The 17,901-nt window shown below is 38.4% G+C and overlaps 1 protein-coding gene across 1 annotated transcript in view; it reads left to right on the forward strand.

Annotated features, from left to right (window-relative positions):
- Positions 1–17,901, forward strand: part of HHLA1 (HERV-H LTR-associating 1) — a 62,823-nt gene that overhangs the window by 17,180 nt on the left and 27,742 nt on the right. Inside the window, exons 9-11 of the mRNA XM_043980736.1 lie at positions 3,709–3,963; positions 7,582–7,662; positions 15,378–15,446. Of these exons, the coding sequence (XP_043836671.1) occupies positions 3,709–3,963; positions 7,582–7,662; positions 15,378–15,446 (405 nt within the window). The remainder of the gene's footprint in view (positions 1–3,708; positions 3,964–7,581; positions 7,663–15,377; positions 15,447–17,901) is intronic.

The following is a 17,901-nucleotide window of genomic DNA, read 5'->3' on the forward strand; positions in this document are numbered from 1 at the left end:
TTTTCATCACCCCTGCAATGCTTGAATATGTCCCAACACTACAGTATTTACATGGTGCCTATGATGTGTTGTCAACATTAGCATATGTCTATTATGTGCCAGGAGCTTGCTTTTTAAATAAACATTATCGCATTTGAGGCTGACCACAACTCTAATATTATTATCCTCACTTTGCAATTGAGGAAACTGAGGCAAACAATGATCAAGTGACTTGCTCAGGATCACACAGCCAGTAAGCTCCTGAACTGGATTGAAAATCAGGTCTTTCTGACTTTAGGCTCAGCACAATATTTACTGTATTATCAGTTACTTTGAGACCTTAGACAGATTTATTGAATGATTTACCAGCCAAAATGAGAATAACATCCTGTAAACAGACCCCACATTCTCTTTAAGAGCCCCTAAGCTCTATCACCTTTGTAGGTGATACCGCATGGTTTCACAGGTTAGTTCTGAGGAAATGAAAGATTCAAAGGAGTCTACCTAAGGTCATTCAGAAAGTCAAAACTAAGACTAGACAGAGTCAGGTCTCCTGCATTAACCTTGGGCTTCATTAAGTACAGTTAGCCTTCCATATCTCAGGGGTTAAAGTCATGCACCCCCTCGATCTGGAAAATCTGCATAAAATTTTTGACCTTCCCTTTGTACCAGAGAAGAAGTCTGAATTATTATGGTATTAAAAGATAAAAATATGTTGATATTATGCAATATTATACATATATTTTATTCATTTCTGAGTTTCTAAACTTTTTCTGTTTTGTCTGCTGACTTTTATATGTCCCTCATTCCCATTTAATTTCTTATGCCTACCCGTGACATATTGAAACCTCAATGGGGGAAGTTGTGATGTGGAAAGGATAACTGCATATCACACAGCCCAGCTGGTCATGAGAAGCATCGTGGTGCTGTAGAATGGACATTGGATCTGGAGTCAGATGAGTGGGCCTAGAATGCTTACTCTGTTCCATACCAACTGCATGCATAAGTCACTACCACATTCTTTCTCATCTATAAAATGAAAGGTTGGACTTGGTGACTGCCAAGCTGCCTCCCAACTCTAAAAGCCTATTAAAAAGTCATGGTTTAGTGGTTGGAGGCTGTCTCAACATGCAGTAAGTCCTCAGGAGTACCTGTTCAGCTGGATTCTCTGATAGACAGTGAGCTCCTTGAGGGCAAGGACTGCCTTTGGCTTTTGTCTTTATCCCCAGAATTTAGCACAGTGTCTGGCATATGATCGGTACTTGAGAAATGCAAGCTGACTGACTGACAAAAGCTGGATGGTCTGTTTTCAATCCATGAAACAAGATTAGCTTGTTTTCCCTTTATGCTAATAATTAACAAAAACAACAACCGAGGGGTAGCTAGGTGGCACAGTGGATAAAGCACTGGCCCTGGATTCAGGAGGACCTGAGTTCAAATCAGGTCTCAGACACGTGACACTTACTAGCTGTGTGATCCTGGGAAAGTCACTTAACCCTCATTGTCCTACCAAAAAAAAAAAAAACAAACAAACAATAAAGCAAACAAACAAAAACTGAATTTGAAACAAAAAATTTGAATGAATGTTAAAAAAAAATAAGTAAATGAAACTAGCATCAATCTATGCTATTAGGCCCATAGAATTGAGAGCTAGAAGGGAATTTAGGGATCATGGGGTGCTCAGGGAGCACTACATCCCTGGTGTGAGGGTTTGTGAAGCACTTTTCAGGGATGTGCATCCACCTGAGGTGTCCACCTTCACCCAACTCTCACCTATGGTTCCAAGAAGGTGTAGCATACCTAGCAGCTACCCCCTGCTAAAACTGTCTCAGCAGGGGCAGCTAGGCGACGCAGTGGATAAAGCACCGGCCCTGGATTCAGGAGGACCTGAGTTCAAATCTGGCCTCAGACACTTGACACTTACTAGCTGTGTGACCCTGGGCAAGTCCACCAGCTGTCCTGACTTTTCTCTTGCCACTGGACTTCTATGATTCTGGAAGAGAGCGTAAAAGCTGACAAGTTTGTGCACTGCTGACTCGCTTACATCCAGTTCACAGTCAAGACATCGCCCTTTGATGACGTTGGTCCTCTGAAACAAACAATCAAAAAACAAATCCAATGATCTCATTTTGCATATGAGGAAACTGAGGCTTAGGAAAGGAAAAATGACTTGCCCAAAGTCATACAAAGAGTTAATGGCAGAACTTTGAATAAAACCAAGTTCTCTTCTCCATCCCCCCTGCCTGGGCAAGGTCTCTTTCCATTGCAGTGCTGCCTGTGTCGGCCTAAGCAATGGCAAGGAGGGTTTCTTTTTTAGTTAAAATGACCTGGGTATATGTTAAGGGCCTTTTAAAAACTGAAAACCATAGTGCTTTGCTCTTTTTACACCAGAGGGGGCAGAGTCTCCGAAGGGTGAATTCACTTAAGATCACAAAGAAAATAGCAAAGTCGAGTTTGAACCCAGATCCCTTATCTCTAGAATCAGCTCTCTTCCTAATATATCATTCAGATTTTGTCATCTACTTACTTATAGAACCCATATGGGACGTGCTGGAGCCAACTTGAATGAGCCAATTTTTACATTTTCAGCGTGAGCACTTATGCCATGGGGAATCAGCAAATACTGAAAATTAGGAATTGCATTGTTATTTTTTTAAATTGCCTGGACTTAAGAAAGTAATAGAGAAACCATGAATAATGCAGTTCAAAATTTGCCTTAATGCACCTTCAACCCATGCCTCAGGTAATGAACAACTTACTCACAAAACAGAGTTATCCAGAAGTGAAATGGGTGGTCCCAGAAGCTGATAGGTTCTTCTTCATTTGAGGTCTTCAAACAGAAATTATGACTACTTCCTGGGTTTGTGCTGTGTGGGACAAGGGGGTGAGTGAGAGACAGACACAGGAAGACAGAGTTAAAGAGACAGAGAGGAGAATAAGAGAGACAAAGAAAGAAGGAAAGAAAGAGAGGGAGGAAGGAGAGAGAGAGAGAGAGAGAGAGAGAGAGAGAGAGAGAGAGAGAGAGAGAGAGAGAGAGAGCTTCATTATACTATATGTAAAAGCAATCTCCCTTTGAAAAGTTGTTCTAACAGTTAGTGAGATAGGGCATTGGATTTGAAGTTTAGGAAGACCCAAGTTCAAATGCCATTTCAGGTTTTTACTAGCTAGGTAAGTTACTTAATGTCTCTTAGTCTCAATTTCCTCATCTGTAACATGAATGAATTTAGGTCAACAGCCACTAAGGTTCTTTCAAGCTCTAAGTCAATGATCTTATGAACTAACTCTTCCTACAATATTGTTTCTAAAATCCTTTCTTTAGATAGGATCCATAACTCTAAATATATCCACTTAAGCAAGGCCTTTCAGGTCTCTTCCATTGTATTATAGATTTAGAGCTGGTAGTTAAGCTAGTATCCGTATTGCTTTTTTACATGTAAGCAACTTGTGACTTTTCTAAGGTCTAGGATCCTATCTACTGCAAATTTAATTTTAAGATTCTGTAATTCTGGGAATACATTTACTCTGGTTTTTGGAAGACTGAGGTAAAGATAAGTGAATTTAACATATGTAAAGTACTTTAAAACCACAAAGTACTACATAAAAGTTGTCATTATTTCTCAACAAAAGCCACATTTGCTCTTCAATTAACTTTTAGACTCCTGGCAATACTGATCTCTAAATTAAAACTGTCATGCATTTCACTACAGACTTTTTTTGGTCTCTCTATAGCCACTAGAATGACTACCTGGGCTCAGAGTGAGTCTTTGAAAAGACCTGAAGTAACAGCTACAAAATTCCCATCATGGACACAGACCATGAAATGGGAAGGATCTGGAATTTCATCTACTAAAGTTTCTTCTCTAATACAAAATGGACTTTCAGATGAAGATGAGATCCCACATACAAGAACACCTCAAAGGCTTCCTTCCCTTACAAGGGTTATGATAACACAAGGAACTTCATCCCATGCCTACCTAACTTCAGGTAATAAGGAATTCTTTAAGGAAACAGAAAGAAGTTCACATACTACTCAGCCATGTGTGGCACTTTTACAAAAAATTGACCATGTATTAGGAAATAAAAACCTCACAAAAAATGCTTAAAGACAAAAACACTAAATACATCATTTATTGAGCATAATGTGATTAAGATTTTGCTAAAGAAGGGGTCTTTGGAGAAAGAATTAGAAATTAATTGCAGAATGAGTAGCTTAATGTGAAAGAAATTCTGAGTAAATAAATTCTAGAAAAAAAGGAAAAACATGATCAAAAATGATATTGAGACAATATATCAAAACTTATGGAACTCAATGAAAACAGTCCTTAGGAAAAATATTATGGCTATCATATTCTTTCATTAACAAAGAGAAAAAAGATCAACTCAATGAATGGGAAATGCAACTTTAAAAAAAAGAACAACAAATCGGACTTCTCTCACGATACATAAATGTTTAAGAGAGATGCCAAATTGTTCATATCGAAAATTTAAAAAGGAATTACAAAACAACCGAAATGAGATAAAAACCTATCAGAATTTTACCCAACTATATGCTTAAAAAAATTAATCTAACATTCAAAGACAAATTATCATTAGCATTACAAAAAACATTTTCCAAACTAATTTCTTTCTATGATATAAACATGATCTTGATACCTAAAACATGAAGAAACAAAGCAAAGAAAAAAGACTATAAATTATCTTTAACTAGTACAAAAAAGTAAATAAGATATTAGAAAATATATTTAAATGATTATGTACTTGGATCAGATTGTATTTATGCCAGGATTAGTTTATGCAGGGTTGGTTCAACATGAGAAATATCATAAACATAATAAATCAAATTGTAACATAAATAATAAAAACACCCAATATCAATAGATGCTGAAAATTCTTTTGATAAAATCCAATTCCATTTTCTATTAAAAACACTAGAAAGCATAGGAATGAATGTAGTAAATGGAAATTTCCCTAATATAATAAATAGTATTTATCTAAGACTCAGATTAAATAGTATATGGATAATGGAAAGATTAAAGGCTTTTCCATAAGACCAAGGGTAAAAGAAAGAATGTCCATTATCACCACTGCTACATAAGGTAATGCTAGAAACACTATAGCAACAAGACCAAAAAAAAAAAAAAGATACATTGAAGAGATAAACATAGACCTAGAAAACCCTAAAGAGTTAACTAAAAGAATTAAATCAGGGGCAGCTAGGTGGCACAGTGGATAGAGCACCAGCTCTGGAGTCAGGAGTACCTGAGTTCAAATTTGGCCTCAGATACTTAACACTTACTAGCTGTGTGACCCTGGGCAAGTCACTTAACCCCAATTGCCTCACTTAAAAAAAATTAATTAAATCAAACAATAAATTCAACAAAGTAACAGAATGTAAAATAAGTCCATGTAAGTCCTTGGCATTACTGTTTGTTACCAACAAAACCTATCAAAAAGAGATGGAAAAATTTCATTCAAAAAAATACTTGGGAGTCTATCTACCAAGACACAACTATGAACTATATGAAAGAAACTACAAAAAAGTATAAAATTATGGACTTAAATAATTATAGATATAATCATTGTTCATGGGTAGGTTTACCAATATGATTAAATATGACAATACTACCTAAATTAATTTCCTTATTTAGTCCCATAATAATCAAACTACCAAAGGATTATTTTATGATGCTAGAAATATAATAATAAAATTAATTTGCAGGAGGACCAAGGTCAAAAGTTTCACTTTATAAGGGAAATAAGGAAGAAAAAAGTGGGAAAGAAGATGGGCTAGAAGTATCAGTTCTCAAATTATACTAGAAAGTAGCAATCATCAAAATGATCTGATAATGGTTAAAAATAGAGAGGGAGATCAGTGGAATAGATCAGTTATACAATATAAAGAAGCAAACAAACATAAAACCACAGTGTTCAATAAACCCAAAGATCCCAGTTACTGGAAAAAGGATTCACCATTCTACCAAAAAAAAAAAAATTCCAGGACAATCAGAAATTAATCTGGCAGAAATTAATTATAGATCAACATCTCACATGTTATGCCAAGATAAATTTCAAATGAATACATGATTTAGACATAAAAAGTAACATTATAAGGAGATAAGAGGCACAAGGAAGAAATTACATTTCAAATCTGTGTTAAGAGGAAGCATTCATGGCCATAAAAGAGATAGTGGATTATAGAAGATAAAATTGACAGATTTTATTATAAAAAAAATTTCAAGGTTTTGTACAAACAAAACCAATGCCAGGTAATGAGGGGAAATCCTTGTAGCAAATTTTGCTGATAAAAGTCTCATATCCAATATATACAATTAAAAGACCATCAATGGGGAAATATTCTTCATTTGACTTACATATTTCTTTATGACTCTTTTTCCTTTTTTTCTTGTCTGGTTATTGGAGTAAGCGTGAGGGAGAAAAAATATTTTTTTAAAAGAAGGAATTCTTCTCCTTTTTTTTCCCATCCCTTCTATCACTCCAGTCTCCTTTTTCTTTCCCCCTGCCCCTCTCCTCCTCTTCTCCTCCCCATTTCATAATAGTTTACATATATATACAATGGTTTGAACTGTACTTTCCACACAGCAATCATAGTAAGTAGTACAGGTTTTATTATCCCCATTCTGCAGATAAAAAAAAACCCAAAAAACTAAGAATCAAAGAGGTTAAGTGACTTGCCTTTGGTCAATAAGCATTTATTTTTTTAATTTTTTTTTGTGTGTGTGTGTGTGAGGCAATTGGGGTTAAGTGACTTGCCCAGAGTCACACAGCTAGTAAGTGTTAAGTGTCTGAGGCTGGATTTGAACTCAGGTCCTCCTGAATCCAGGGCCAATGCTCTACCCACTGCGCCACCTAGCTGCCCCTCAATAAGCATTTATTAAGCACCTGCTGTGTATCAGGCATTGTGCCAAAAACTGGGAATACGAAGAAAGAGAAAAGAAAAAAAAAAGTCCCAGCCTCTAAGGAGCTCACAATATAATGGGGGAAGACAATATAAAAACACCATGTACCAGCAAGCTATGGACAGGATAAACAGGAAATATGCAAGAAAGGGGGAGCACTAAAATTAAGAGTGATGGGGAAAGGTTTCCTATAGGAGATGGGATTTTACCTGGGAAAACCATAAGTCAGAGATAAGAAGGAAGAGTATTCTCAGGCTAGGAGGCAGCAAATGAAAATGGAGTCAAGAGATGAAAGATCTTATTCCAGAAAAAAAAAAAAACAGAAGCCAGTGTCACTAGAATGAAGAATGTGTGAAGTGAGGGAGCTTTAAGAAGACTAGAAAAATGTGGGTGATGTTATGAATGACTTTGATTGACAAAGAGGAGAGTTTATATTTAATGCTAGAAGTGATAGGGACTCATTGGAGTTCATTAAGTCTCCAACTGTGCTGGTACTTGGGTAATCCCATAAAAGTGGGATCAAGACCCAGTCAGGTCTTCTGATTCCTAACCCACTGTTGTGGTCATATTACAAAAAACTCCTATTTGCCCATCCACCCTTTCCATGTCTCTGGATCTATTTGATTTTTCCTGTCAGGAAATTCATCTCCAATCTTAGTTGTGTTTTATTCTTCTTTCTTTTCAGTGTTGAGTTCTTCACCATCATCTATGACTCTCACCCCTTCTAAGAAAGGAGAAGACACAACCAATGAATTTTTTCTCTCAGGTAAAGATTACTAAGTTTTTCTCAGGAGGTAATCAGTCTATGAAACAAACAGGTATATTTTTGATCATCATAATAATACCTGGTGATTACTATATGTAGTACTTTATTAAGGTTTACGAAGAGCTTTAAATGTAATAGCTCATTTGATCTTCACAACCACCCTGGGAGGTAGATGCTATCATTAGTCTCATTTTACAGATGAGCAAACTGAGGTCTAGAAAATTTAAAGAACTTACAGTCACATATCTGAGAGAGGATTCAAATATAAATCTTCCTGACTTTAAGGTCAGTTGCCTCTCTTAACAGTTGGTAGTTTAATAATAGTTATTGTTATTATTAGCATTTACATAACATTTTAAGGTATACAAAGTTTATAAATATGGCTTCATTTTATACTCACAACAACCCTTTGAGACAGGTCCTATTATCATCCAAATTTTAGAGAAAAGGAAACTGCCACAGACAGAGGTTTAAGTGACTTTCCTAGAGTTACACAGCTAATAAGTTTCTATGGTTGGATTTGAACCCAAGTCTTCCTGACTATACCTACACTGTTTAAGCACTGTACCAATTGTGCCATGTTTGGTCTGCAAATATGGTCTCATTTTATCCTCACAGCAACCCTGTAAACATAAGTGTGCAAAGAGTGTACACCTGGCCTAAATGAGGGCAAACAGAAATGCTCTCCCAGGGTATGACTATATGTCTGGCCCAGAATTTATACACATCTATGTCTATGAGTTAATAAATGTTATTATCCCTATTTTCCAGATGAGGAAACTGAGGTTCAGAGAAATTAAATTACTTGACCAAGGTTATATAACTAGCATCTGAGGTAGGATTAAAACAGGTACTCCTGACTTCGTGTTCAATACCCTATCTATTCCATGTTGAAGATACAGAAGAAGTTTACAGTGTGATCCCTGAATGACCTCTTGATCTAATTGAGGACATAAGACTGGGTCAACAAAGAGTAGCATCCAATACCAGGTCAATTAAGTCTAGAATTGAGATGTATAATAAACTACAATTGCTTTAGAAATTCTAGAATTAGAGCTGGTAGGGAATTTGGAGACCATCTGGTCCCACCCCTTTCACCATTTTATGGCTAAGACCCAAAGAGAAAGTGGCTTTCTAAGTCACACAGTATTCTATAATGGAAATAGTGGGGCAGCTAGGTGGCTCAGTGGATAGAGCACCAGCCCTGGAGTCAGGAGTACCAGACCTCAGACACTTAACACTTACTAGCTGTGTGACCCTGGACAAGTCACTTAACTCCAATTGCCTCACTAAAAAGAAAAAAGAAAAAGAAAGAAAGAAAGAAAGAAAGAAAGAAAGAAAGAAAGAAAGAAAGAAAGAAAGAAAGAAAGAAGGAAGGAAGGAAGGAAGGAAGGAAGGAAGGAAGGAAGGAAGGAAGGAAGGAAGGAAGGAAGGAAGGAAGGAAGGAAGGAAGGAAGGAAGGAAGGAAGGAAGGAAGGAAGGAAGGAAGGAAGAAAAAAAATAGTATAAGGTTTGGAGTCAGAAGACTGTAAATCTGCTCTCTGATTACCTGTCTATGTGTCCTTGTATACACAATTTACCTAGGTCTCAGTTCCTTCATCTGTAACATTAGGCCATTGGACTAGATAATTTCAAGGCCTCTTTCACCTCTAAATTCTATGAACCAAGTTGTAGAGCCATCTTTCAAATCCCTGCACCCCAGAGAGTCCAAACCTCGTGTTCTCTCACTACCCTTGCTTTGGAGAATAGAAAGGTCAGTAAGGACTGACATGCTTAGGGAAGACTTCCTGGAGGGACTGGTATGAAATTTAGCCCTTGGAATGTGGGAAGATTTAAATAGTCAGAGGAGGAAAGAGTAGGACTGCATGAAGACAAAGTGGGTTTGTGAGAAAGTGTGAGGACCAACTTATCAAACACTGCACATTCTCCCTTTTCTTCTGGCCAAAAGAATCTAGAAGGGCTGAGAAAAAGCCATAGGTGAAATATCCATAAATCCTATTACTATTCATTGTCACCCTTAAGATAAAATAAAACACTTGAGCAAGACACAAGGTAGGTTAGTTCTAATGGGAGCAAAGTTAGATTCATCCATTCATGACCTTATTCTTTCAAAGAATATTCAGTGTAATTAATTCCATGTAATACTGATGGAAGCTTGGAAGATATGGAAAAAGTGATGCAATCCCTGCCACACTGGATGTATGGTCTAATAAAGAAGGACATGATGTGCGTACAAAGAAAAGAGCTGTTAAGGGCTAAAATTCTAGCTAGTCTGTCTAAAATATCCAATGAGTGGTCGCTAATAAATTATAAGCTTTAGCAAGAGTTAGACTTTTAAGCATTTATTAAGGAGAATAAGAATTTGGTAAAGAGAGAGAAAGGCCTAGATTTCTCTATCTATTAAAGGGAAAGATCATTCCTAGCTCTGCTCTCCACCAGAGTCCAAAGGAAAGAGCCCGAGACCAAGCGCCAGTCTCTTCCTTCCTCCTCCCACTAGCCCACGTCACTTCCTTTTCCAAAGAAAAGACTCCTGGTCTTGCCCTCAAAGACCTTCGCTTCATGGGTGGAACTCTTCTACAGTAAGTCTCCAGCAGGTGGCGTCATTCCAATCTTTACAGAGCCAAATTACATGCTCTATGTTTTGGGGTTCTTTTTTGTTTTAGTGAGGCAATTGTGGTTAAGTGACTTGCCCAGGGTCACACAGCTAGTAAGTGTTAAGTGTCTGAGGTCAGATTTGAACTCAGGTACTCCTGACTCCAGGGCCGGTGCTCTATCCACTGCGCCACCTTAGCTGCCCCACAAATTACATGCTCTATGAAAAGTTGGGGAGGGAGAAAACATGATCAGCCAGGGCACTCAGGTAAGGCTTCTCAGTCTTGAAAGAGAAGAATTTCAACAGAATAGAGAGCATACTCTAGGCATGAGACAAGACCTAGAAAAAATACACGGAGGCAGGAGAGAATAAGATGAGATTAAGGAACAATTAGAAGGCTTGTCTGGCTAGAGAATAGGAGCAGTGATGGGTAGTATTGTAAAATATGACTTTAAAAGTATGTTGAAGCTAAATTGACCAAAATATGTACATTGGAAAGAATACTAGAATTGGGTTCAAATTTTGACTCTGACTCTTACTACCTGTGTGAATTTAGGATGATAACCTCTGAGGGTCTCAATTTGCCCATCTGTAAGTAAAGGATGTTAAGCTACAATATCTCTAAGGTCTCTTTGAGCTCTAACTCTGTATAAATAATCTTAAATGTTGGGGCACCTAGGTGGCACAGTGGATAAAGCACCAGCCCTGGAGTCAAGAGGACCTGAGTTCAAATCTGGCCTCAGACATTTAACACTTACTAGCTGTGTGACCCTGGGCAAGTCACTTAACCCCAATTGCCTCACCAAAAAAAAATCTTAAATTTCATTATAGAGATACTGAGGAGGCATCAGTGGGTTTTGAGCAGGGATGAGCCATGGATCATCAGACTGAAAGCACTGGCCCCTCCTCTCCACAGTCTATGGAATACCCCTCTTGGGGATTTGGAGGAAGGAAAGAACACCTTGTCAACTTTGAGAATTTAAAGGAATGTGTAAAAGGGAAGATCTTTAGGAAGATTAGAGGAAAGGGAAAGGGAATATTTATTAACATCTGATATGTTCCAAGCACTTCACAAATATTATCTCATTTGACATCTCAAAATAATGCTGGGACATAGATTAATATTATTTCTATTTTACATATGTAGAAACTGAGGCTGAGAGAGGTTGAGTTACCCACCATAACTCAGATAATAATTATCTAAAGATCTGCTCAAAGAAGTTATCTTAGTTATCTCTTAAGTAAAAGGAAAAGGGTTAGACTTATTCTGCTTGACCCCAGAGGGTCAGAACAGTGAGTGAAAGCTATGCAGAGAAGTAGAGCTAGGTTTAATGTCAGGAAAAACTTTTAATAAAGCTATCTAATGGGCTACTTTGAGAGGTAGTGGTGGTTCTCACTCACTAGAGGTCTTCAACCAAAGACTAAATTGCCACTGATTAGCTCTGTTCCTGTTCAAGTATGGGGTGGGCAAGATGCCTTCCAAGGACCCCTCTAAGATTCTGCTTCCATGACCTCGTGTGAACCCAAATTCAGTGCTCTTCCATTGCAGCCCAATGTCCTAGGAAAAGGAATGCCAGTCTGCCTTCATCTGGGGGGCACTGGGACATGATATTTTTTGGTCCTTCCTGAAGTCAAAGTCCTACCCTCCTCCAAGAAGTTTTTAGGACTAGAACTCTAGGGGAGAATTTGTTTTGATCACTCATCTGGGACTTAAGATACATTCTAAATTCAATCCTTTTCAGTACTCAGAAGGTGTTTCTATCTTCCAAATAGTATAAATGCAAGGGATATGCTAAGCAACATGCAGACAAGCTCTAGGCAAGCCCCCAGCCAATCAGACTGGATACTGATGATGTCGTTGTTTTCCATTGGCTGACAATGTTTTCATTCTATCTCCAGACTATTGCTTCAGGTTTTCTCCCAAGAGGCCAAGTTTAGCTAGGGGCATTCATATCAATCTCTCCTTTCTTTTAAAATTTTTACAGCTTGTCTCTTTTATTAACTTGTTTTATTCTCACTCAGCATAACAGCCTATGACTTTTCAGGGGGATTTATGAAACAGTCAAAGGTTAATTATTATATGTTTGAGTGGTAGACTGGTGCATTTTATGGGGATTAACTTCTCTAAGGCTTTAGCAATGAAATAAATACACTTGTGCTGAGGGAGAAATACTTTAGTAGCAGATTGCTCATGTGGTGTGGGCAATCTTGAATAGCAAACAACCTCCCCATTAAATTATCCAAGCCTGGAAACATGTCTGGAATTACCCACAGAATGGTCATGCAAATGATTGCCATTTGAATTTTCATTTTAAAGAAATATCTTCACTGATTTGGATGTATAACCAAGATTTTGACAATGCTGGCAAAAATACTAAATAATTCAATTTTACTATATTTAATAAACTGCCTAATTGAGCTTCCTGCTCCCAGCAGCTCTCTGCTCCCATCCATCTACCACACGGCTGCCAAAATAACCTAGCTAAGGTATTAGTCTAATAACATTGTCCTGCTCAGAATCCTTAGGTGGCTCTTCTTTTCCTCTTGGATAAAATACAAATTTCTCTGCCTCCATAGTCTGGCTCATCCTACCCATGAACAATAAATATTGCTCCAATTATTTAAGTCAGTCTTTATTCATGTGAAGATTGTTTTGTAATTGAGTTCACATAGTTCCTATCTTGACTCCTAGCTGTTTTATACTTTCTGTTTTAATTTCAAATGGATTTCTCTTTCTCTCTTCCAGCTGGATTTTGTTACTAATATAGAATGATGCTTATGGTTTATGTGGATTTATTTTATGGCCTAAACTTTTTTAAGTTGGTAATTGTTTCAATTAGGTTTGGGGTTTTTTGAGTTTTTTTTGGTTGACTCTCTAGGATTCTTTAAGTAAGCCATCATATCATCTGCAAAAAGTGATAGTTCTATTTTCTCATGGCCTATATTTATTCCCTCAATTTCTTTTTGTTTTATTGCTGTAGCTAACATTTCTAACACTACATTGAATAGTATTGGTGATAATGGACATCCTTGCTTTACCTCTTATCTTATTGGTATGGCCTGAAATTTATTGCCATTAGAGATCATGTTAACAAAAGGTGGACCTGGGATTGATTTCTGCCTCAGACACTAGCTATGTGAACTTGGGAATGGGAATAATAATAACCCTTTTCTCCCAGATTGTTGTATCAAGTGAGAGAATTTTTGTAAAGTGCTTTGCAAAACTTAAACCTAACTCTTATTAATATATCATGAGGGCAGCTAGGTGGCACAGTGGTTAAAGCACTGGCCCTGGATTCAGGAGGACCTGAGTTCAAATCTGGCCTCAAATACTTGACACTTACTAGCTGTGTGATACTGCGCAAGTCACTTAACCCCCATTGCCCTGCCACCCCCCCCCCAAAAAAAATATATATATAATGAAATAATTTTTTCATCCACACAACCACTCTGGGAAATAGATATTACAAGTATTACTATGATCTTCATTTTACAGACAAGGAAAACAAAGGTCAGAGAAGTGAAGGAAATTGCCAATGATCCCAAATTCAGACCCAAATTTCAAATGTGATGCTTCTTCTTCTAGATCTAGGACTCGAAAGAGTGTTTCCTATTGAGAAGATGGGATATACAGACACAAAGTGAGAATGAATGAATTCACTAGGTTGAACCGCCATTGGCTAAAAGTTGATATTTCATGAACCTTGTCTCAGAAGAATCAGTACTGTTTTTGTTCTCCTGGTTTTTGTTTTTTCTAAGGGACTAACCTCTCCAGCAGAGTGGCTAAGCAATAGCTTGGCTGCTCAGGAGCACATAAATAAATTGTGCCACTAGCCGCAAGAGGGAGAACTGCCGTAAATTTAACACCTTATACAATTGTTTGGAAAGAGAAAAGCCTCCCATTAGCCCATAACTCTGTTGATGCTTTTCCTATCATTATCAGGCATCACATAAATTGTACGGTACTGCAGAACCCCAAGAAGCCATTCCAGAGGCAAATGAAGGCTGCTCAGGCCAAACATGGGATTGCTCAGCTGATGGATCGTGGGCCTCATGCTGGGCCTCTGGAAGGATTGTTAGGACATTTTTACAATGTTCCCTTGCACCTGGGCCAGGGCATTCAGAGCAGGTAGCAGGGGAGCTCATTATCGCAGAGCTTTCAGAGAGGTACCCCAAGTAGAATTATTCCTCTCAAACTGTCATACACAAATGGTAGCCCCATCTTTCATGAAATTAGTGCCTCTGTGGCTGGTGGGAAGGGTCTCTGTTAGTGCTGTAGTGAGCCACATTTCAACGCCTTTCTGCTCTGTTAATATCCTCCTTTGGTGAGCAAAGGAACTGGGCCTTCCCTGGGGTTAGGTTTTCTAGGCTGAGGTCTGACTCAGGGGCCAATAAGGCAGCTATTTCTTAACCCCTAGTCTCTTTCTCCAGCCTCTTTTATTGTTTGTTTTTTGTTTTGTTTTGTTTTTTTGTGGGGCAATGAGGGTTAAGTGACTTGCCCAGGGTCACACAGCTAGTAAGCGTCAAAGGCTGGATTTGACCTCAGGTCCTCCTGAATCCTGGGCTGGTGCTTTATCCACTATGCCACCTAGCTGCCCCTCTCCAGCCTCTTTTAAAGCTCACCATACAGTCGCTTTATAATCCAGCAAAATTGGACTTCTTGTTGTTCCTTAAACATGACACTCCATCTCTTGTCTCTTTACCTTCACTTTGGCTGTCCCCTATTTCAAAAGGAATGCACTCCTTTCTTACCTCTGCCTTTTAGAATGATTTGTTTCATTTAGAACTTGACTAAATGCCACCTTCTGCAGGAAGCTTGTCTTTATTTTCTCAGATGCTATTGCCTACATGTCCTCCTACTTCAGATTGCTTTAGAGTTTCCGTTTATGTGTGTGTATATACATATGTGCATGTGTATATATGCATGCGCACACATATATGGGCACCCATGTATTGTACATATGCCTCCTCCCATTAAATTGCATGATCCTGAAAGATAGAGGCTTTTGTCTTTGTCCTCTTAATACTTAGCACAGTGCCTGGGACTGAGTGTACACTTAAATGCTTGGTGATTGATTGATTGAGGATATTGAATCGCACTTCTCTCTCTGTCTCACCAAAGGAACAGATACTCCAGGCACAAATACTCCAGGACCAACCAAAGCACCTGCACCAAAACCGCCACACACTGGTAAGTCCATTTCTCTTGTAAAAAGGTTGTACATGCCACAACCCCTCCCCCCATTCCTTTACAATGGTCAAATTACTACTAGATAGAAATCTCAATAACTCATCCTTCCCCATCTCATATACACACAGAGCCGTTTTCTTTTAGATCTTTCATATTTTTCATGAATCATCTCACCCTCAAGTTCATAGTTAAATATCACTTTTATTGGATTAGTAATGTCATAGCAAAACTATTATAGGATAGACCTTGTCAATCACCTTCCAACTCCAACCTCTTGAACAAAGCCACCCTTACAGGTTAGTATCTGTTTATCCATCCCCTCCAGTCTCCCAGAGTTCTCCAGAGTCAACATGGAAGTTCAATTTCTCATCACAAACTGCCCATCTCTAAGCCTGGCAGGGATAAATGCACATAAATTAACTCACTAGAGACTGTCACACAGGAAATGGAGATTCTCTTGGTTGAAAATGCAAGGTAAACTAGAAAAAATGGGGTCACTGACTCCAGATTTCTTCAACTATACGGTTCCAGCAAATCCATTATCTATCAGTTGTATTTATGCACTGCAACAGCAGCCCTGAAATGGACTACTATTCAGACAGTTTCCTGGCTCACAAGACATCTGACTGTCCCCTGCCTAATGCCATCACAGTGGCCCATTCAGCTTCTGAAGAGGTCTGTTAGGAAATATGTCCATACATAAAGCAAAAACCTTCTTGTCTGAAATTTCCACACATAGCTACTAAGTTTACCCTCTGAAACAAAGCAGACCAAAGTCTAACCCATTTTCTAGATGTTAAAGAAATAATTTAACAACACAGTAAATTATCTATGGTGAAGAGAGAGCAGGAGGCTGAACTTTAGTGAACTCTCACACAAAGATTTTTATACATCTCCAGCACAAAGAAAGAATGTTGTTGTTTGTCCTTCCTTCTCAAAGAGAACCATGACATCCTAGGAGGTGATGTCATGACTTACAATGAATTGGATTAAGTGAGGCAGGGTTGTTCAAAGTCACTCTTTCTCCTCCAGAGCCATCTGGGTCCAGTGGCAAGATAAATATCAGGATGACTGGAGATGGTCCTGGATTCCTTGGAAGACCTTGGCCTTTTAAGCTAAGGCCTTTCACAAGTCTCAGTTTGCCTGAGGCAACAAACAGAAAAGGTTATTATGTTGTCAAACAAAAAAGTAGAAGGAATATCAAAGAAGCTATGGCTGCCCCAAGTTCCTCTACTTACATTCTTTCTCTTATCAGTAAGGTTCTCTTATGCAATTAGAACCAGGGGTCTCCTAAACTAACAATAACATTCTGAATCTTGAAGTCATTTACTGCCTCCTTGAATTAAAGTTTACTGCTCAGTTAAGAATTAAAACTCCTGGGGCAGCTAGGTGGCACAGTGGATAGAGCACCAGCCCTGGAGTCAGGAGTACCTGAGTTCAAATCCAGCCTCAGATATTTAACACTTACTAGCTGTGTGACCCTGGGCAAGTCACTTAACCCCAATTGCCTCACTAAAAAAAAAAAGAATTAAAACTCTTCACAATTTTATCAAGGACAAGCCTTCAAACATATAGATTGTAAGTTCCTTAAGAAGTCTTTTCATATTTGAATCCCCAAACACCTAGCTCAGTGTCTGTCACATAGTAGGTATTTAATAAATGTTTAGCTGCTAGATGGCACAGTGGGTAGAGCACTGGGCCTGGAATGAGGAAAACTCATCTTCCAGCCTCAGATACTTCATAGTTGTGTGAACCTGGGCGAGTCACTTAACCCTATTTATCTCAGTTTCCTCATCTGTAAAATGAACTGGAAAAGGAAATTGCAAACCGCTCTAGTGTCTTTGCCAAGAAAACCCCAAATGGAATCACAAAAAATTGGAAATGACATACAACAAAAACTAAACAACAAATAAATATTTACTGCTTGACTCACTGACAGTGGCTATGTTAACCCAAAGTCTTCTCTTCATCAAGCTCATTATCCTTCATATCACATGGTTACTAGCCTGACCACCCTCTTCTGGTAATATGGCAGCTTGTCTATTTCTTCATAAAATGGAAATTCCCCAAATGGGTTCTGACACTATGTATGTGGCCTGCCAAGGGCAGAACACAGGAAAACTCTCACCTCCCTCCCCTCATTTTAGGCCGAATATATTTATAATACACATTTTGTAATCTTACCCTGTTGAGAATGACACTGGAGCAAATTCAGAGGAGAACCACCAGAGTGGTAAATCTTGAGTTAATGTGATTAAAGGCTCAGTTGAAGGAACTGAGTATTAGCCTGGAAAACAGATGACTCAGGAGAGATTATTTGTTGTTGTTCAGTCATTTGGGTCATGTTCAGCTCTTCATGATACCATTTTGAGTTTTCTTGGCAGAGATGCTGGAGTGGTTTTCCACTTCCTTCTCCAGCTCATTTTACAGATGAGGAGACTGGGGCAAACATGTT

Source organism: Dromiciops gliroides, chromosome 1 (assembly GCF_019393635.1).
Source record: "Dromiciops gliroides isolate mDroGli1 chromosome 1, mDroGli1.pri, whole genome shotgun sequence".
Classification (NCBI taxonomy): domain Eukaryota; kingdom Metazoa; phylum Chordata; class Mammalia; order Microbiotheria; family Microbiotheriidae; genus Dromiciops; species Dromiciops gliroides.